Raw genomic sequence first — 19,700 nt, 5'->3', positions numbered from 1 at the left:
AGAGTGAACGTGGCAATTATAGGGGATTTCTGTCGTGCCGAAATATCTAAAAAAAAAAAACGAAACTTTGAGTCTACATTTCCTGTTCTCTTAATCGACCTATTCCCACGAAATTAACGAAAATATTCTTTTGAAGGAACGCTTTGCCATTTCGAATTGATTTACCGTTTCTATTTAGTGTCCCTTTCAGAAGCATGGGATAGGCGACGCTAAGCGCCTATCGGAATAACAAGACGTGAACTAAGGGATAATCGCCTGCTGCAGAGCATCGTATGGCGGGAGGAATTTGAAGAGCGTTCGCGCCGCGTCTGTCAGGATGCGCTTTCGGCGCATGTAGTGCAGGGAAGAGCTATTGTAGAGAGTTTTCGTTTCCCCTTGGGTTCGTACTTCACCTCAGTGACCCCGCGTAGCGCAGTGCAACAAAACCTGTGCGACTCTGGCGACGAGAACCGCCCGCGTAGGCAGAGGGATTCGCCGATTGCGCTACGCTGATTCATCTGTGATAATTAAAACGGTGTCGAGCTCGGAAGGATTAGTGAAAGACAGTGAGTGAGTCGTTCTCATGGTTCGCTTTCCCGAGCGTCTCACGGGAGTCCGTGTAACAATGCCGGCCGTGGAAAACGAGGCACAATCTCGTGCTTGCAAGATATTAGATGATCTGTTTGAGATTTTGAAGTTCTTCGCTTAATACGGTTGCCTGACTGAAGGCTGAGGCAATGACCCGTCCCAGCGAAATGTCTCAGCCCCCTTTGGTGGACTTGGGAGTTAAGCTAACGATGCCGGTAATGGACACGTCGAGGACCCGTAGCTTTCCCTGAACAGCACGGCCCGACTGAGACGGCGTTTAATTCGGGTCGATCATGAGGAGTTCGTGAGGAGTTCACGAGTACGCGGAGTTCACAAAAAGGCGGCGGCTATTATACCTGTTTACGTTGGACCCCCTCGTAATTTAAGTGGGAAAGAAAAAGGAGAACGCCAGTGATTTTCAAGCCAACGATGAAATGAAGGAGATGCTAAATAAATATTTTAAAAAACAAATTTAAGATGGATGAAAAAGACGGATAAAGTGGGATACAAGTTTATCTCAGATTGTCGAATCCCGGCCACGGCGGCCGCATTTCGATGGGGGCGAAATGCGAAAACATCCGTGTACTTAGATTTAGGTGCACGTTAAAGAACCCCTGGTGGTCAAAATTTCCGGAGTCCTCCACTACGGCGTGCCTCATAATCAGAAAGTGGTTTTGGCACGTAAAACCCCAAATATTATTATTATTATTATCTCAGATTGCCCCATGGTGATGCATGAGTATATGTAGTTGGGACCCTCGAACTCGTGGCTTATCCCAGAGATCCATGGGTTTAACGGCAATGATTACTTACGATCGATTTGTCGTACTATCTACAAAAGCAACACGAACGCATAATTGGATCGTTAGGCACATGTATAGGGTAGCAAATAAATTTGCGGCGTGAAAAATAGCACAGGCGTGGTAATTGGTAGTATACAAGGAACGTGGGTTTGAAAAGACGGGGAAACGGATAATTTAGTTAGTTAAATGGGGTTTAATGGCGCAAAAGCGGCTGAGGCTATGCTGCGCCAAACACGAGGTGTTTTAAAATCCAGTGAATGAAGGAAAAGGCTCTGTTAATAATCTATATTTTATGTAAAAATCCAGTGTCGTCTAAAAATTTACGGACGTCACAAAATGGGACCAGTGGATCATCGCCTAAAATTAGAGCAGGGTGTAACGATATGTGTTGTTCATATAATTTTTTCAAGAGTGCTCGTCTGTGTGTTTCAATCTGCGTGCATGTGAGTAATATGTGTATAACTGTTAGTGGCTGTTGACATTTCTCGCATGTTGGTGTGTCTTCTTTCCTAAGTAGGTAATTGTGCGTGAGGTGTGTGTGCCCGATGCGTAGTCGGCACAAAACTACTTCGATGAACCGCTCCTGATGATAGCATGACTTCCACTCCGCAACTATGGGTTTCGTGAGATGTAGCTTGTTGTCAGAACAACGGTCCCATTCGCGTTGCCATTTTACCGTTAGGGCTTTTCTAATTGCGCGGATGCTATCATTATATGGGAGTTTCGTGTTTGTAATATCTTTGTGCGCTGCCATCAATGCACATCTATCAGCCGCTTCGTTACCTGGTATCCCAACATGGCTTGGGACCCAGCAGAAACGAATTGACCTCCCGTATTCGTTAAGCACCAACATGTTTAGAATGTCTCCTATCAGGGGTTCGCACTCAGATTTCAACTGTAGAGCCTTCAGTGAGCTTAAAGAGTCTGTGTATATGACTGCATGTTTGTGTTTATCAGTTATAATCTTTTTAACAGCAACCCAGATAGCGTAAACTTCAGCCGTGAACACAGAAGCGTGTTGTGGTAATCGAATACTTGTTTCCCAATTTTCCGCTACGACCCCCACACCCACGTGCTCTTTTGTTTTAGAGCCATCAGTGTAATATTGCATGTTATTTTCATATTTGTCCTGAAGTGCACGGAATTCTTGTGTAATGTGTTCGCGTGGGGTGTCTTTCTTCTTTAAATGAGTCAATGTCCAGTCGCACAACTGTGTGAAATCGCACCACGGTGCCAGCCGTTGTGGTTTCTTGGCAACCTGGAGGACTCTATGGGGAATGTCATAATCCCGACAGTATTGTTCATACCGCAGGACAAGTGGCTTAATCACGTTCGGTTTATTTGTGTAGTGTAAGCGTGAGTTGCATTGTGTGAGGATGTTGTAGCATATGTGTTGCGGTGATGACTGAATTCTGAGTACGTAGGAAAAAGTGAGTAATGCTCTGCGCTGCTGTAAGGAGGGTTCATTACACTCGACGTATAAGCTTTCAATGGGTGAAGTTCTGTAGGCACCACTTGCCAGTCGCAGTCCAAGGTTATGTACTGGATCAAGTCTTTGGATGTAGGATTGTCTGGCTGAGCCGTAAACAATGGAGCCGTAGTCTAAAAGGCTACGAACAAGAGACCGATAAATGCGTAAAAGACACGTTCGGTCAGAACCCCAGTGCTTATGAGATAACACTTTGAGGATATTCAATGCTTTATTTGCCTTAATTTTTAGTGCTTTAATGTGGGCAAGAAAGTTTAGTTTTTTGTCAAAGGTTACTCCCAAGAATTTGTATTCTTGTTTTACCGGCAGCGCGACATCATTCAATCTTAAATCCGGGTCTAAGTACAACCCTCGTTTTTGCGAAAATAGCAAGGTAACGGTTTTTTGAGTGGAGAAGCGGAAGCCATTTTTCTCAGCCCACTCCATTAGTTTATTTATTGTTATCTGTAGTTGCCTTTCACATGTTCGTAAGTTAGAGCCGCGGCACGCTATTTCCAGATCATCGACATATATGGAGTGCATAACAGAGGTGGGAATTACTTTGTTGACAGAGTTCATTTTTATTATAAAAAGTGTTGTGCTAAGTACGCAACCTTGTGGCACGCCGTTTTCTTGGATAAATGTGCGCGAGAGCACAGTGCCTAGACGGATTTGGAATGTTCTGTTGGACATAAAATCAGCCAGACAGTTTAGCATTTTGCCACGGATTCCTAACGCGGCGAGGTCACGTAAGATTCCAAATCTCCACGTGGTGTCGTACGCTTTCTCTAGGTCGAAGAACACCGCCAGGCAGTGCTGTTTGTGTAAAAATGCTTCACGTATTTCGTGTTCAAGTCGGACGAGGTGGTCTGTCGTTGAACACCCTTTCTTATAGCCACACTGGTGAAAATCGATGGAGTTCCGTTTATCAAGCGTGAATGTTAACCTCGCATTTACGACACTCTCATACGATTTTGCCAAACAACTTGTCAGGGCAATGGGTCGAAAGCTGCTTGGGGATGTGGCGGATTTTCCTGTTTTTAAAAAAGGCACAACTATTGCATTTTTCCAGCATTTTGGCATGCTTCCGGATTCAAATATTTTGTTAAAAAAATTAAGGAGAGCACCTACGGATGCTTGGGACAAGTGTGCGAGCATAGAATAATGGATGCGGTCAGGACCTACTGCAGTTTTTTTGCCAGCACAGAGAACCCTGTTAAGCTCTTGTAACGTAAATGGAGCGTTGTATTCGTCGCTTGACGTACAAGTAGTTGGTAGTTTCTGTTTTTCTGCAGATAGTTTGTAATTTAAGAACCTGTTTGTATAATTAGCCGAGCTAGAGACGTTATAGAAGTGTTCCCCAAGTATATTCGCTTGTTCTTGTAGTGTTGTCTGAGTGCCTGAAGGTGTGAGTATTGGTATCGTGTATGGTGTGTAGTCCCCCTTAAACTTCCTGACCTGTTCCCACATCCTTTTGGATGTGACGGTGCTATTAATTGTTGATACATATTTTTGCCAGGAAGATTTTTCTGCCTGTCTCCGAATGTATCGAGCTTTCGCTTTGGCTTGTTTAAAAGTTAAAAAGTTGTTATGGGTTGGGTACCTGCGTAAAATTCCCCAGGACTTATTTTGCAGCTTTTTTGCTATGGTACACTCGTGTGTCCACCAAGGATTTAACTTTTTGCGAACAACGCCAGAAGATTGTGGAATGGCCTTTTCAGCTGCAGAAATAATACTGTTAGTAAATTTTTCATTAATTTCGTCAATGCTTAAGTTTGTTACAATAAGCTCCTCCAGCCTGGCACTTTCTGTAAAAACAGCCCAGTCTGCCATTTGTAATTTCCATTGGCGTGGTTTGTGCGATATAATGGGTAGCGTTGAGGTGAGGTTGATTATGGCAGGTAGATGATCACTGCCATATGAAGTCTCGAGTACATCCCATTTAAAATCTGTAAAAATGTCCGGAGAGCAAAAGGCTAAATCGAGGCAGCTAAAATTGCGTGAACTCGGTGAAAAATGAGTTGGTGCACCTGAATTTAAAAGACAAATGTTGTTTGTCAAAATGAAATCTTCGATAAGTTGGCCTCTTGGGTCATTCTTATTGCTGCCCCAAAGAGTGCAATGAGCATTAAAATCTCCAACTAAAACAAAAGGCTCCGGCAGCTGGCTAATTAAATTTTCCATGTCTCGAGTTGTGAAATGGGTATGGGGAGGGATGTACAACGAACATATGGTGACAGTCTTAAAAGTTAAAACAGTGACGGCTACTGCCTCAAACGCAGTTTGTAGTGAAACGTTCCGTGTGGGGATGCCACCTTGGACGATAATTGCGACACCTCCTGATAGACGGCTGGAGTGCTCGCGGTCCTTTCTTATGACAGTAAAACCTTTAAGAAAATGTGTATGTTTGGGTCCCAGGTTCGTTTCTTGAAGGCAGAATGCTACTGGTGATAATTTATTTATGATGTCTTTGATGTCACCTAGATTGTGAATTAGGCCTCTGCAGTTCCAGAAACGGATAAGTATGTTTCTTGATTTCTTGCGTCTTCGCGTTGGGAAAATAAGTTTCAAGGATGACGGGGCAAGGTTGGGGTAAAAGGAACGTTGGTTTTAACATAAGCGGAAACAGATAAGCAGTTTTATTAATTTCCTGCGTCTTCTAGTTGGGCAGGGAAAAAAAAAGGAAGTTTCGGGAACGACGAAATCACGCGAGACGACGACTGCGCAGGCATCCTTCCCTGCGTGGCCGACGCGTACCAGCTGACCCTGGACGCCGACGAGCTGGGCGAGGCGCAGCGGGAGCCGCTGGAGCGGCTGCGGGCCCGCTTCGAGCAGGCGCTGCGCGACATCGAGGAGCGGTGGCGGCAGCGGGTCGCCGATCTCGAGGCCCAGCTGTGCGGCCAGCCGGAGGTGGACAAGGACTCGATCGACTGCGCCCAGTCGACGATCGCCAAGCTGCAGGACGAACTGAGCATGCGCAGCGTGCTCGCCGAGCGGCTGCGCGCCGACGTCACGGCGCTGCAGAACCAGCTCGCCCAGCAGAGGGAGCAGCTGGCCGCGGAGCTGTCCGCCCGGGAGCACGAGGTGGCGCAGCTGGGCGAGATGAAGAGGGCCTCCGAGACCACCGCGCAGGCGCTGCAGGCGAGTCTTTTGCGCTTCGTACGCGGCTACGCGTCCTCTCGATGTGCCGAAAAGTGAGCATTTAAACGAGGGAGAAAGTGGAGGGGGGAGGGTTGTAACGACAAATGCGGGCAGCGCGCCTACCCAGAACCGTCCTCACTCTGACAAATTGACTCGAGTGCGACACGAATGTGGTGAGTTGCGAGTGTACTCGGAGGTATGAGTAGGGCCGAGCCCGAGTATTGAGAGACGATTGCGAGTGCTTACCCGAAATGTTGTGGGAGTCGGTTGTTCCCACATAGTCTTATGGGCACCTTATAAGGGGTGCCCATAACACTATGTGTTATAACAAATAGTGTTATAACAGCTATTTTCGCGAACGATAGCCCTGTCGATTTCTTCGGGCGTACTGTCGTCTTCAGCCAGCTACACTCGCCCGCAATGCTTGGCACTTTCAGCTGGCCTGGAAACAAACCCTCTTTCCTTTGCTTTTTCCGACGTGACCTTCGTTGAGGCTGATGTTTTCCCTCCCCAGGCGAAGCTGGAGGAAGCTCAAAAGAAGGCCGCGGACGAGTCGAACAGCAAGCGGGAAGCGTGGAACGCGGAGCGGGAAGCGCTTCTCGCGAACATCGAAGTGAAGGCGAAGCAGCTGAACGAACTGAAGCGCTCTCTGGCGGAAGCGACCGCTTCGAGCGGGACCATGGGTCGCCTGCAGGGTGACGCCGAGGCTTCCACGGCGGCTGGCGTCGAGGGCGAGACGCCCAGCATGCAGGCCATGTACGAGTCCAAGCTGGCCGAGGTTCGGTGTCAGGTCGAGCAGGACCTCGTGCGAAAGGTGAGGGGCCGCCCTTCTCTCCACTCCTTATGAAGATCTGACACGCTCCCTTTTGGGAGTCGCACGATCGTCACGCAGAAGTGCTTGTTTGTTTCTTCGCTTGCTTGTTATATGCCGGCAGACTACAGTAATCCGTGGCCACGTCATTACCTACGCCTGTGGCGATCCCAGCTCCACGTTTTTTTTTTTTCTATCACCCCTCGATTGTAGAAGACTGCGCTTCTTCAGTAAATTCCCTTGATGCTCCTGTGATGAGGAGTTGGTCAGCAGGGATACGCCGTTCCAGTCTACTGTTTTCCGTTTCTTCACTTTATTTTCTTCTACGTCAGTAGACCCCACGATCAGAGAAGACACTGCGCTTAAATAACGCTGCTCCATAGTTCGCACAACGAACAAGTTGCTTGCCGACCACACCTTTACTCGTGTCCATTCGATTGGCGGCCGAAAAGATCAGGTTACAAAATTCTCTTTCGGGAACGTATTAAAGTAGTATAACTTAGTTTAGGGTAGGTTATGCACAGGGCCACTTCAGTTAGATGCATTGGAATGCAGGGGCCACTTCGGTGCGGTGTGTGGCACTTCTATCTACTTTCTCAGATCGAGGTGGAGTGTTGAGTGAAGAAGCGTTCTAGAGGGCGGGGTCGGCACCTGCGAGAGTCCCTCGATCCACGCCTCAGGGTAGCAAACAATACGTGCATCTGTTTGCACCATCTCTGGTTTCGTCTCCTTCGATCTCTCTCTCTCTCTCTCCCTTCTTCACGTTGTTCAACTTTCCTCCTCTCCAAGGTTCGCACCGACGTGGAGCGCGAGCTACGCACCAGCCTGGAGCAGAACCTGAGGCTACAGCCCAGCCGGCGAGACAGCGACCCGCAGTCCCAGCTAAGGAAGCCGCAGGATCTGACCGCCCAGCTGACCGAGGACATCTGCCAGTTGCTGAGGCAGTGCCTGCGATGCGGCGCGTGGACCACAACCACTGTCGCTGGCACCGACGGTGACGTCGAGGCGCAAGGGGGCGCTCGCAACCAGGCTGGCACAGGGGGCGCTAGAATGACGCCAAGGTAGGCACTGCAAAAAAAAGTAAAGAGAAAGCGGATCATGGTAGAATCACACATTAAGCACTTATGAAAGTTGATAAACACATACATTTTAACTTCATACTAGAGCTGGTCTTGAAATTCCGAACCTGTTGTCGTCGACATTATCGAGGCCCCTTGACACAATTCGAAGATTGCCCGTTTGCTGACGCCGTGCGGCAATATGGCGACGCTGTCCGTAAAATCGAAAGCGCTACGATCGCTTTAGCTGGCTGCGCTTGCGTGTGGCAGCGGTAGCGATTACAGGAATGGAGTGAGCCAGTTATCATGACGTCATTATACGTGACGTATGACGCGATAACCGAAGCTGGTTCGTGAGAACAAGTATTTCAATAATATATTTAGCATGCTCTGACGCTTGGCAGTATTATTTTCAAGCGCCTTATAGGTTTGCGCTAGTTGCTTAACATGATTAAACTAATATTGCGAAAATAAACTTTCGACACCCTACCGCCCATTACTGTGCCTGAGAAAGAAGTAAAGTTTTAAACTTGAAACGTGTAAGCTCTAACTCAGCATGTAAATCATGTTCGCTTTGCTATTTTCTGGTGCCTTTCGTGCGCGTTGCAGTAATATGACTTTCAGCTTTTGTCTTTGCTATTTATTTTTTATTTATTGCCCCTTTGTTGTGTTGTAGTTGTCAGTAAATCGTACAAAAACGTCTGTTTAAGAAAATTCGCAGCTTCACCTTAAAGGCAAAGCACTGACAGCAATAGCAAAGTATTAGGCAACTACACGAAGTAATGCTTGTAGTTTTATCCAGCGTATAAAGTTATGAATTGCAGTATACATTCGCATACTAGTTAATCTAACAAGCACGGTGTCACACGCATACGCAAACAAGAACAGGTGTCACTCGATGAACGCATACACTCGCTGTCGTGGTGCTGACGTCACGAAGAGCGCGGGCAGAAGGGAGCGAACGCTTGGTGCAACCTCTCGCATCAACGCGCCTCCAAAACTTGTGATTGTGCGACCTTCAGTGTTACGCTCGCGAGAATACGGTGCGCACGAAACGACCAGCCATCTCGGCTCGCTCAGGTCTTGCACACTTCGCAGAGTACCTCCGAGATAAGAGTGCGCGCGAACTGCGCATGCGCTCAGCCGCGCCGACAGCCAGCGCCGCCACGGCCGGCCTAAACGGGGAGACGCGCCCTCACCCGGACCCCCACCTAGCGCGTGCTCGATCCCGTCACCTCCAACACTGGGTGCGCAGAAAGGCGGCGCGCGTCAGGCCGCCGGCCTTCTCGGGTTCATATGCGCACGCTTTATTCTCGCACCGACAGCATGCGGCGCGCGGGGCGCGATAGGATGTCACCGCATTTGAACTTTATACAGAGACAGGTGGTGTTGTAAATTCTCCTGCAGCACCCGTATAGTTAGTAAAGCAGTAAAATAACAAACCGGGTTGGAAGTCATCGGCGTGTTTCGTGCCTTCTGATTTTTCTTGCGTCCGAGTTCTACTTTCGACTTGTTCATCATCTACATCATCAGCCTATTTTACGCCCATTTTAAGGGCAAAGGCTTGCGATCTCCGATTACCCCTGTCCCGCGACAACCGGTTCCAGCTAGCTCCTGCGAATTTCCTAATTTCATCGCCCCACCTAGTCTTCTGCCGCTAGTTTAATTATCTCGAAGCTTTGTAAGGTTTGTACCTTCATTTAACGAGAGAAAAAAAGAAACGAGAGAACTAGAAAAATTTCGCGTCGTAGTACCTTCTTTTGCGCTGAACATCTCTCCTTGTTTTTCGTTCTCTGCAACGCGCAGCGATGGCGGCGACCCGGGCTGCGCGAGTCCGCACAGCGTGACGTCGGGCGCCTCGCTCCAGGAGCAGCTGGCGAGCCTCATCGGCAAGGCCATCGGCGCCATCGAGGCTCACCTGGAGACGCTGCACCTGCAGGAGCACGACCGGCTGCGGAAGAACTGCGAGGAGCAGCTGCAGCGCCTCAGTGAGTGGCGGGGCTTTCACTCGTGTGCGTGTGTGTGTGTGTGTAATTAGACAAAAGATAGGTCAGCAGCTTTGCTGCAGAACTTCAGCGTCGTTACCAAGATGGAAGCTTCTGTAGATCGGTTTGTCATTAGATACGGTAAGGCGGCGCACCTTATCGTGTTTTGGGTTTATTATTATTATTATTATTATTATTATTATTATTATTATTATTATTATTATTATTATTAATATTATTATTATGGTCATCATCATCAATATTATTATTATTGAGCTAAAGCATGTGCAAGTGACTGAGGGGAAAGTAAGGTGAAAAGCAGGCTGGCAACTACCACTGGAAGGAGCGTGACGCCCGACTACTCTTCACGAACGAGTAAATATAAACACATAAATTGAAGATAGTAAGTTGTGATGTAACAGGGAAAAGAGAACAAGATGACACATCGCAAAGATTAAAGTAATAACGACAAAGAATGGAGCACGGCAGTTGCCACATGAAAAAATCATACCGCAATTCGCACTAACTACAGAATAATACTAAAAAAAATGAATGCCCGAGGTCTCGTCGCGTGGCACAATAAGGAAATACGCTGCAATGCCCTAGCTAAGTCTTAGAACCGTAAAATTTATGTACAGTCTCTGTATATCGGCAGTGGTAACGAGTGAAGTGACGGGATGTCTGTGTAACAACGTAGCATTTCCTAAAATCTAGTATGGGACACCTTCAGAATGCTGTGATATCGTTAACGTTGTAATGTTGGTCTGGCATCGCTGAGACGATCAGCTTTTAATAGTTAGCCGTCGCATTGTGTAACTCGTAGCGTGTGATTTGAGAGAGCATCGGGCTCGTTCTCGCATCACTGTAGGTGCATCGTGCATGAGCACGCTATGTTGCCTAGAACAGGTGGCGGGTCACGTGTCTCCCGCTCTCCGGCAATATGCTGCGCAAGGTGTGCCTGTGTCCGTGTTCCAGCTGTGTTCACATTATGTGCGGAAGGGCTGCTCATCGTGGAACCACTAAATTCAGCTGTAGGCAGCCTCAACACCGCTGCACAGAACAACCGATTCAGCGTGCACATATGACACAACAGTCGTTATTATCAGTTTACAGTCGCTTTACGTGTTTGTAGCATGTGCCACGCACTTTTAGTAAGAGCAGTTGGAAGATCGGAAGTCCGTCACAATTTTCTTCGAAGCTGCTTTGCGAATGTTCATGCGCGATGGCATTGAACTTTGCTGTGCGCGTTTGACTTGAAGCTTCAACGACAGTGCCTGTTGCGCAGTTAGACTCGCAGCAGCACAGCATGTATGGAAATCCCTTTTTAAGAAAGTGGTGTGTGGCGGCATATTGCGCTCACTGCACGCCAATTTACTGCAGTGTACGAAACACTGCTCGGCCCAGGCCTTCTTTTTCCTTGCTGTAAGTGCAGCCTTTAACACCAGCTCTTTTGCAACTCCCCTGTGCCTGCATACTGAAAAACGAGTGACAGCATCATAGTTTTATAACCAGTGCAGTCGTGTCACTAATACGTTAGTTGCTAACGCATGCCTTTCTTTTTTTGCATCCATTCCCTCTTCCTCTGCCATTTCTCCCAATCCTTGCATTCGTTTTTTTTTTTTTCGCAACTCCCTCGCTCTTCGTCGTAACGGCCGTGGTCAACGCGACACAGAGCAAAAACACATGATGGAGCGCTTGGAGTGCGAGCTTCAGCACAACGAGGAGCTGGAGCGGCTACGGAAGCAGCAGCAGCAACATCATCATCATCAGCACCAGCAGCAGCAGTCTGGGCCAGCTAGCCAACAGCAGCCATGCGAGGTTCGTAGCCGAGACGCCTTCGCCTGCCGCTTGGTCGCTTTCTTGTGGCGATGGTGGCTTCGGCCGCTGCTCTTCGTCTTCTGGATCGCGCTTGGCTTGGCTTTGCACGCCGCTTCCAGCACGCGCGGATTCTTCTGCGAACCAACCCGACCGCGTGTCGACTAGCGCCGGCAGACAGACGTGGTGCGAGAGCAAAAGCTCTTGCGAGGGGAGTAACACAGCTCGGAAAGCTCTCCCGAAGGGCTGCTGTTTTGCAGACACTACTTTTAGTTCCGCCATGTTGCCAAGTTCGCCATCGTGTGTCCGCCAGTTCTGATTGGCTAGTAGGGCAGCCGCGCTTTCTCTTGACTGGATCAAACTAAAAAAAATGGCAGATTTTGACAGCGCAATAGCATGCCGCAGTGTATACTTCCTTGTGAGAATTCATTCTCCACTTAGTGCCCGTCAAGAACTTTGCGCTTCCTCAAGAACATCGGCTTTCTTTTTTCTTTTTACCTTACTACCCGGCATGCCTTTTTGGTAGCTCTAAACGCAGCGATCGATCAATCTTTGGACGCGAATGTGCTCTGTACTGTTTTCAATGTGACGCATGTCACCTGTAAGCAATCTCACGAGTGTTCCTGAGGCGGCGAGTTCAACGTCGGGAGAACTCTCTGTGCCACCGTAGCAGGTGCATTGGACAATCGTCATCGTGAACGTTCTCGACACCTCTTCGACTCCCGTTCTCACCCATGCATCAATCGTAGAGCACTTTCATCATAGTCAGTCGGTCATAGCTTCAGAATTTTAACACCTCATGGACGCAGTGTTCAATGCTACTCGAAAATGGACGCTCTTTCTCGGCAAGATTGATAGATGGATCATGCATGCACTATGTCCTTGCCTAGTTATTTTTAATACGGAACGTTTTATACTGTGTTCCTTCTTTTTCTTAACTTTTTTTGCCTGCAATCTGTTGTTACTGCCAGTGTGCATGCTGCCATGAAATACTTGTAGTCCTGGCTTTTTAAAACATTAGCAAGCACGTACTAGCAGGCCCAACACGTTTGTCATACTTGCCTTAGTGTTTGAAACTAAATTTTGTTATGTGAAAGCACCATGCGAAAGTTAAGTGCAGTCTCCCACTTGAGGAAAAGTTTGTGTTGTCCATTTTTATTTGAAACTGCACACTTTGAGGTTGGTAAATCCCTATTAATTACTCATATTCTTTTTAACTGTATTGAAGACTGTGCTGCCATCATATTTGCTCAATTCATATTGTGTGTATATCATCGGCACTCGGGAATATTGACGTAACAGATGTGTTTTACCTTGTATCACTTGATTCTGTTTAATTTGGCATTGTCATTCAGAACTGCACATTTCTGGGTATAAAACAATATATATATATATATATATATATATATATATATATATATGTGTGTGTGTGTGTGTGTGTGTGTGTGTGTGTGTGTGTGTGTGTGTGTGTGTGTGTGTGTGTGTGTGTGTGTGTGTGTGTGTGTGTGTGTGTGTGTGTGATCCATGTAAGCTGTATCCACTGGCCATTTCTAGTGATCGTCTTCGAAATTTCATTTTTCATATATTCACGGTTGCACATTCAAATTTGCACTTGTCCAATACGTAGGGACTCCCCCGAACAACTGAATGTTACATGCAGAATTTTACGATTTTATCACAAGCCACTCAAGGCAGCGCTGTGTTTGTTTTCACTGTCAGCGAGAATGTTATTGAGTTTGCTTAATGCGCCAGCTGCTGTTCTCTTGTTTTCTCAACTTTAAGAACGCGAAGAAGTTTCAAGCTTGCTTGGCGTGTGCGGAAAGACGAGTGCAAGATGTTTAATGCGTGTTGTTGTAAGTCTGCACACTAATGAACTTGTCTGATGCGTATATTGTGCCATTACAAAAAGACGCTGTTGCAAGTCTTTATACCTGCAAGCTCGAAGTAGGAGAGTACAGGCTCGGTAACTGTTTCTTTTGCCAGTGTTTGGGACAATGTGCCGATGCGTAGAGTATGACGACATCATAACCGAGTAGGGTTCACTTCAACGTATCCATTTACAGTGGCCAATGCAAATGTATTCAAAGTACAATGTATGTATTCAAATACAAAAGTGATTCAAAAACTATTTAGTCTTTCAATCACTTATTTCACAAGTTCTCTCGTTTGGTTGGCTGAAACGTACAAGCTCGTGAAACATTCTATGGTGTTCTAAACCAATCGTGGTTTTATTATCACCCTGGGATATCACTGTGACTGTGTGCTTGCAAAGTCAGCAGTCTGTTTCAATGTGACGTCATCTACGGGAAATACAAAACGTATTGACATTAAGGAAAGAGAATACAAAAAAAAACATGGCTAGTGTTACTTAGCTTCTTGTCACTGCTAATTACCTTTTATCACAGCTCTGTTCAATCAGTGATGCAAATGTTCACACAATAAAGCTTGCCACTATGAAGGAACCCAGCACTGTGTTTTGAGCGAGTTTTTATGTGTAAGCATGCCGGTGATCCACTTTATACCCTGTGTGCATGTAAACCTTGTGCTATTTTGTTGCTTTTTGTGTGTGTTTTGTGAAACTGGAATTCGTTCTAACCGTGTCTTTTCTTTGTTTTCTTTCTTTCCCTCCCTATTTTTCCTTCCTCGTCAATCGACAAAATCACTTCTGCCGACTCGACCGTGGATCATCGATCCTTCACTAATCGAACCCTCTGAACGCATCACGACGTTCTCCTTTTTCTGACCTGCTGCACGACCTGCATTACACTCTACGCGGCCTCCGGTCGCGCTACTCTTGCTACCATGACTAAACAACTGCACCCTTAACTTGGCATGCACGCACCAACAACCAAACGAACTTTCCGTAACATTTCTTCTGAACTCAATGTCACTGCCGTCCGGGAACCGGTGTTCTTACGTTGTTTCTTTCACCATCTGCCTTTCGTGGTGTCACTTTCTATGATTGTTTTCTAACTTTCGTTCATTTTATATTGTATCCCAACCTGTCCTGTGCCGTTGCCCCTTATGCGGGTATATCTCTTCTGCCGTTATCTCTGATGTCGTTATCTCTGACGCTGTCAACTTCCTCTTCATTTCTCACTAATGTTCCTGGGAATCTGCTTGCGAAACGCGGTTCAAACCACTCGCCCGCTCCTCGAATTTCTCCCCGCTCGCGCACCCTCGCCCAACCGACCTCGGAACACGCTTCGAACTTCCCCTTGCTTGCACTCTAACCTTCTTGGGACCCTCGCAAAAAAAAAAAACACGAAAATCCTTCCAGCAGCAGCAGCAGCATCAGCCGAGTGCGGTCGGCCCGAGTAAGATCGACACCCTGCTCCGCGACCTGTACGTCGAGAACGCCCGACTGCTGCGCGCACTGCAGCGCGCCGAGGACGGCCGCCGCCGAGCCGAGCACAACAGCACCCGGCTGCAGTACAAGTGCCGCGTGCTCAGCAAGCTGCTCACTGACGTCACCAGGGCCGCTGTCGACGGCTCCAGGGTGGCCTGCGCCTGAGCCCCCCTCCTCCCACCACCACTCCGTTCTCTTGAAAGAAGAAAACACTCCCCAGCCGCTGTGCCCGTTGCAGTTCTCACTTCGGGCGAAAGAAAAGGAAGAAGAACAGTACAAACTGCTGTTTGACCTTTTTTTTGCTTACCCGCCCCGCTGCCAGGGGGCGCCGGCAGCGTTAGCGATGTCGACGTCGGTGCCGATAGGCGTCGTCCGCTGTGAGAAGCACCAGTGATTGTCTGCGAGAATCGGTTGTGGCCGGCAACGTTGGTGGAGTCGACATTGTGTCATAAAGAAGTGTGCGTGTGTTCATGGTGCAGAGGACCTGAACAGTGAACTGTGTTCATTTTTTTTGGTTCTCGTTTCTCTCTCATTGTATCGCAGTAAAGAACTTTTGTGCCGAGACCACTGATGGCCGGAAACCTTTTTTCGGGAGTCTGTGAGCTACTGCTACATATAGTGTATTTGCCTTTTTGAAGAGCCTCGTGCTTCTTTTTTTTTTTTTGAACAGAATCGCGTATACCTAGCTATCAGCTGTACCTACGTTGGTGGCTTATCGGTAAAATGATATCTGTGCGTGACTTTGTGTTGCAGCTTGTGCAATCCACTCAGCACTTTACGGAGTGATCCCACTCCCAGAGTGAGACGAGGGAATCTTGACCGTTCGTTCTTAGAACCGATCTCTAGAGTAGCTATTAACCTTGGTCGTTAAGGTGTCTCACACAGGTGTCTCAAAGCACAGACACTGCTCGCTGCCTTCACACAAAAAACAGAGGCAGAAAAAGAATTGTACCATTCTTTTAAACTGTTTTTGTTTTTGTTTTTACTATAAACCTAATTGCATCTCGACTCGTGGTCTTGAATTACAATGGTCTGCAACAAAGAGGATTGTTCATAGTGTCCGTTGATATGTTGTCCTTTAGTCGCATGTGTCCCGACCCAGTAAATCTTGATAAAAGTAAATTTCGAAGGCATTGTGCCCATATATTTCGGCACACAACTAGAGGATGGATGTGCCATTGACGTCATGTCCTCTACATTCAACATCTGCTCGGCAAACTGTGCAACAGATGGTGCAGATGCTCGGACGTTTCTCAACAAAACCTCTCCGCCAATTCCGAAAAACAATTTTGCGTTTGATTATAAAAAAAAAAACAGTTCTTTCATCGGTTCTAGGAAGTGTATACACTATTTAAATTCATTGCTACATGTACTTGTTTAACAAAATAGAGACGGATTCATTGGCGATTGCTCTGATCTTTCCGAGAGTGAGGTGTTGTTGGAACCCTTGTTACAAGATGTTGAATTGTCTGCTCCACTTAGGCCCAAGGCCCAAACTGTCGGTTCATCTGAGATCAGGTCTCGCCCATCACCAAGTGTCGTTTCACATGTGCGAATGTTGTGTACACAACTTCATCTAAGTACCAGCTCCGATCTTGCTCACCCGTGTGTGATTGCCGTAAGCCCTTTGTATCAATTTCTGCTGTACAAACCACAATAACGCCTTGAGCTTTCCCATTTCCAGTGTTAGCTATTCGCGCACATTGTTTTTTCTTGACAAAACAGTGCCTCTTAGTCACCATTTCTTTTTCATTTTTTTTTTGTTCCTCTTCTGCATTCTCTTGAGTGCTTCGTTCGAAAGCTGTGCGTTTGCCTTCTGGCTGCTGTTCGGCGTTCTTTTGAGATGTCTTTTAGCAGAGGCAACAACTTGATTTATTGCAGACTTACATCGCAATGATAGGGCGTTGTCGTCCACGCTGGGACGGATGTGTCTGCCATACTGACCATTCAGGTGCACATGGGCGTCGTTTACACTTTGTGCGAGAGCTTACAACGGTGCAATATGCGTTTATACTAATGCATCGATATTAAACTTGACGTACTGGTGCTATCGATAACATCTTAAGAGAAGTGACGAAGAAGTGCCGAAACGGGGATATTCGTGGCTGTCTTGCAATTCAACGTAGTAAGAAACCGTTTCAGTGTTACCAGCCTGTTTTGTACAAGCTTCGTGTTCCAGTAGTCTGGGCTCAAGCGGGAGACATATCAGCGTGATGTCCGTCATATGGGAGCTGTTCATCATATATTATCTGCAGTTTCGGTGTAGCAGTTGCGTTGTTCTTTTACTGCACACAGTGGGGCGAGCTAAGCGGAGCGACTGCAATATGCGTGCGTGCGGAAATTTTTCTGCATTGCACTAAGGATCATGGTCAAGAAAGGTCAGTGCGCCGTTGTTTAATGTTTCTAGGTTTTTCTTACTTTAGCGCAGACTTTCCGTACGATTAAACGGCAACTTTTCTATACCTGGAACGCTGTAATCTTTAACGCTAATGCACGCGCTAGATTTGTGGGGTACACGTTCTTTCCGCGCTCTTGAGCACGTTCTACACCACCCTCTTTACGGAGCCCAAGTAACCTCGCTGAATGCCTCATCTCTGCTTTCGTCTTTTTGCCCTAATATAAGGTGTTGATGAACTTGGTGTATTGGTGAGGCAACAAGCGTCCTCTGAACTTACTTGCGGCTTCTTTCTCCTTTCTTTTTATGACCTAATTGGCAGAGATGTTGCGGTACCTATTGTTCCTTATCGAATGCGCCCGCATCATTGCAAATCTTGTTTCTTTTCCATTCTTTCTCTCTCTGTAACACTTTTCCATTTTGCCGGGACTTCTTGAGCATCCGTCGCTTTAACGGAAAGGCATTGACCAATGGTCACTTAGTCAGACCTTTAAATCGCATTCATCTGCATAAAATTCACAAAAATCCTAGAGCGTGGGGTCAAAACTAAGACTGAACAGGTCGGTTGTGCATGTTTAAGCGTGTGACACTGTGTACGCCGTTCCGTATTCAACTTTGGTCACGTGGTGCGCAGTTTCGGGGCTCTTCTCAGAACTGCCATCACTGGAGAAGTTGGGCATGTGTATTGCTCCACATTTGCAGGGTGTTCAGCGTTCAAATGAGCTTCAATAGAATACAGTGCCTTTTTGCGAGTAGTTCGATGTGATTTAAATCATAACGGAAACTTTTCACGCACGCTGCTCTATATGTTAACTGCCTTTCCGATACAGCTACAAGAGGTGCGGTAGCGCTCATGGGGAGCTACGGCGATAGGGAAGTGCTCTATTTTTTTTTTTCAGCAGCGGATTTTGATTCAGGATGTTCACCTTTATTTTTTTCGCTGCATTTCATATTTATTTTTCACAATTTTGAAAGTTAGCATTAGGGTTAAGACGTTCATAACGATGGCATGACTGACTCTATTGAAACATTGTAGCTCGCGACGCGTCATTGAAGGAGGTTGTTTGATGATCGCGAACCTCCCTCCAAAATGTTGCGTGGAAATTGTACAGCGCTTGTAAAGGCGCTAATAAAGCTTTGTTGAATCGTGAAGGCTTTCTGTTGTTCTTATTGGGGCCAGTACATGCCAAGTAAGCCACCAAGTGCCACCAGCGTGCCACTTACCTTATTTATTTTTCAAGATCACTTGGAACATTGCGAATTTCCACTTTTTCTCTTGGGGGAGGGGGGGGGTAGGGGGCTGGTCACTCGCAAAACACGGGCACTACTTGCACGACAAAAGTTAGGGGGGGGGGGGAGGGTTGTAGTGTCGCGAAAATGCGGAGTGTATTATGAGCGCCAGGGCTTCGGCTTAATTTTGACCACGTGAGAATTATTTCTCCCGTTATCATCACGAGCAAAACACGAGGACTTTGCGTTCTCCTCTCATCGCAATGCGGACGCCGCTAGCTGGATTCGAACCATCGACCTCGCGCTCAACAGCACATAGCCATAGGCATCGAGCCCCCTCCCCCCACTCCACGGAGGCTTGCAAGACAAATCATTCCGTGCAGTAGACTAAGTAAGGCAAATTACAAGCTGCAGTTGACTAATTAACATTTTCTACTAAATGTCGCAATCCTGTATTCTCCTGAATGGATCCTATTTCCGGCGCAAGTTACGGCGAGTGGCACCGTATGCTGTCAACTCTGCGACGGGAGAGCAGACGACACACGACCGCAATTTTGTCGTCTGCACTTTCCTCCACTTCTCTCGAACGATCAGAGTGCGAGCCTTAACCACGCAAGAAAAGCGCAGGTCGGCAACTCAATGAACTTCATTTTCGAGTGGCTGGATCTTCCTTTCGCGTAGCATAACGGCTTTTAAGCCTGAAATTGAGAGGCAAGGATAATGACGTCCGTTCCAGAAGCCGAAAGAGATGCCAGAGTAGTGAAAAGAAAGGGGTACAAATGATACGAAAAGCGCGAGACGGAATTGGAGAAGAGGTCGCGTGGCTGTGAAAATAAGCCCCACTGGGCGCGTGTCCAACTTAATTTCCATGCAAATGAAGCGCTTCTGACCCCACTAACACAAGCGTGGCTGGTCCTGGAAGTACTGGCGCAGTGTGCAAAGTAAGTCACGTGCACGGACCGGGTTTCTTTGGCTGGCGGAGACGAAACCTTTTTAAAGTGAGCCGACTTGGGCGGGTTTTCGAGCTTTTCTGTTTTTACTCTTCATTTTGCTGGCCCCTGGTGAACTGCATCAGAGA

The 19,700-nt window shown here is 47.2% G+C and overlaps 1 protein-coding gene across 1 annotated transcript in view; it reads left to right on the top strand.

The window, feature by feature from the left end:
* The window catches only part of LOC139047771 (ninein-like protein), a 354,545-nt gene extending 338,990 nt beyond the window's left edge, over positions 1–15,555 (top strand). The window contains exons 11-16 of the mRNA XM_070521842.1: positions 5,567–5,979; positions 6,494–6,793; positions 7,580–7,851; positions 9,655–9,836; positions 11,506–11,651; positions 14,929–15,555. Coding sequence (XP_070377943.1) covers positions 5,567–5,979; positions 6,494–6,793; positions 7,580–7,851; positions 9,655–9,836; positions 11,506–11,651; positions 14,929–15,162 — 1,547 coding nt within the window. The 3' untranslated portion in view covers positions 15,163–15,555. The remainder of the gene's footprint in view (positions 1–5,566; positions 5,980–6,493; positions 6,794–7,579; positions 7,852–9,654; positions 9,837–11,505; positions 11,652–14,928) is intronic.
* The last annotated feature ends 4,145 nt before the right edge of the window (positions 15,556–19,700 follow it).

The sequence above is a fragment of the Dermacentor albipictus genome, chromosome 7, assembly GCF_038994185.2.
Source record: "Dermacentor albipictus isolate Rhodes 1998 colony chromosome 7, USDA_Dalb.pri_finalv2, whole genome shotgun sequence".
NCBI classification, from domain to species: Eukaryota; Metazoa; Arthropoda; class Arachnida; order Ixodida; family Ixodidae; genus Dermacentor; species Dermacentor albipictus.
This window is presented reverse-complemented; position numbering and strand designations above follow the sequence as displayed.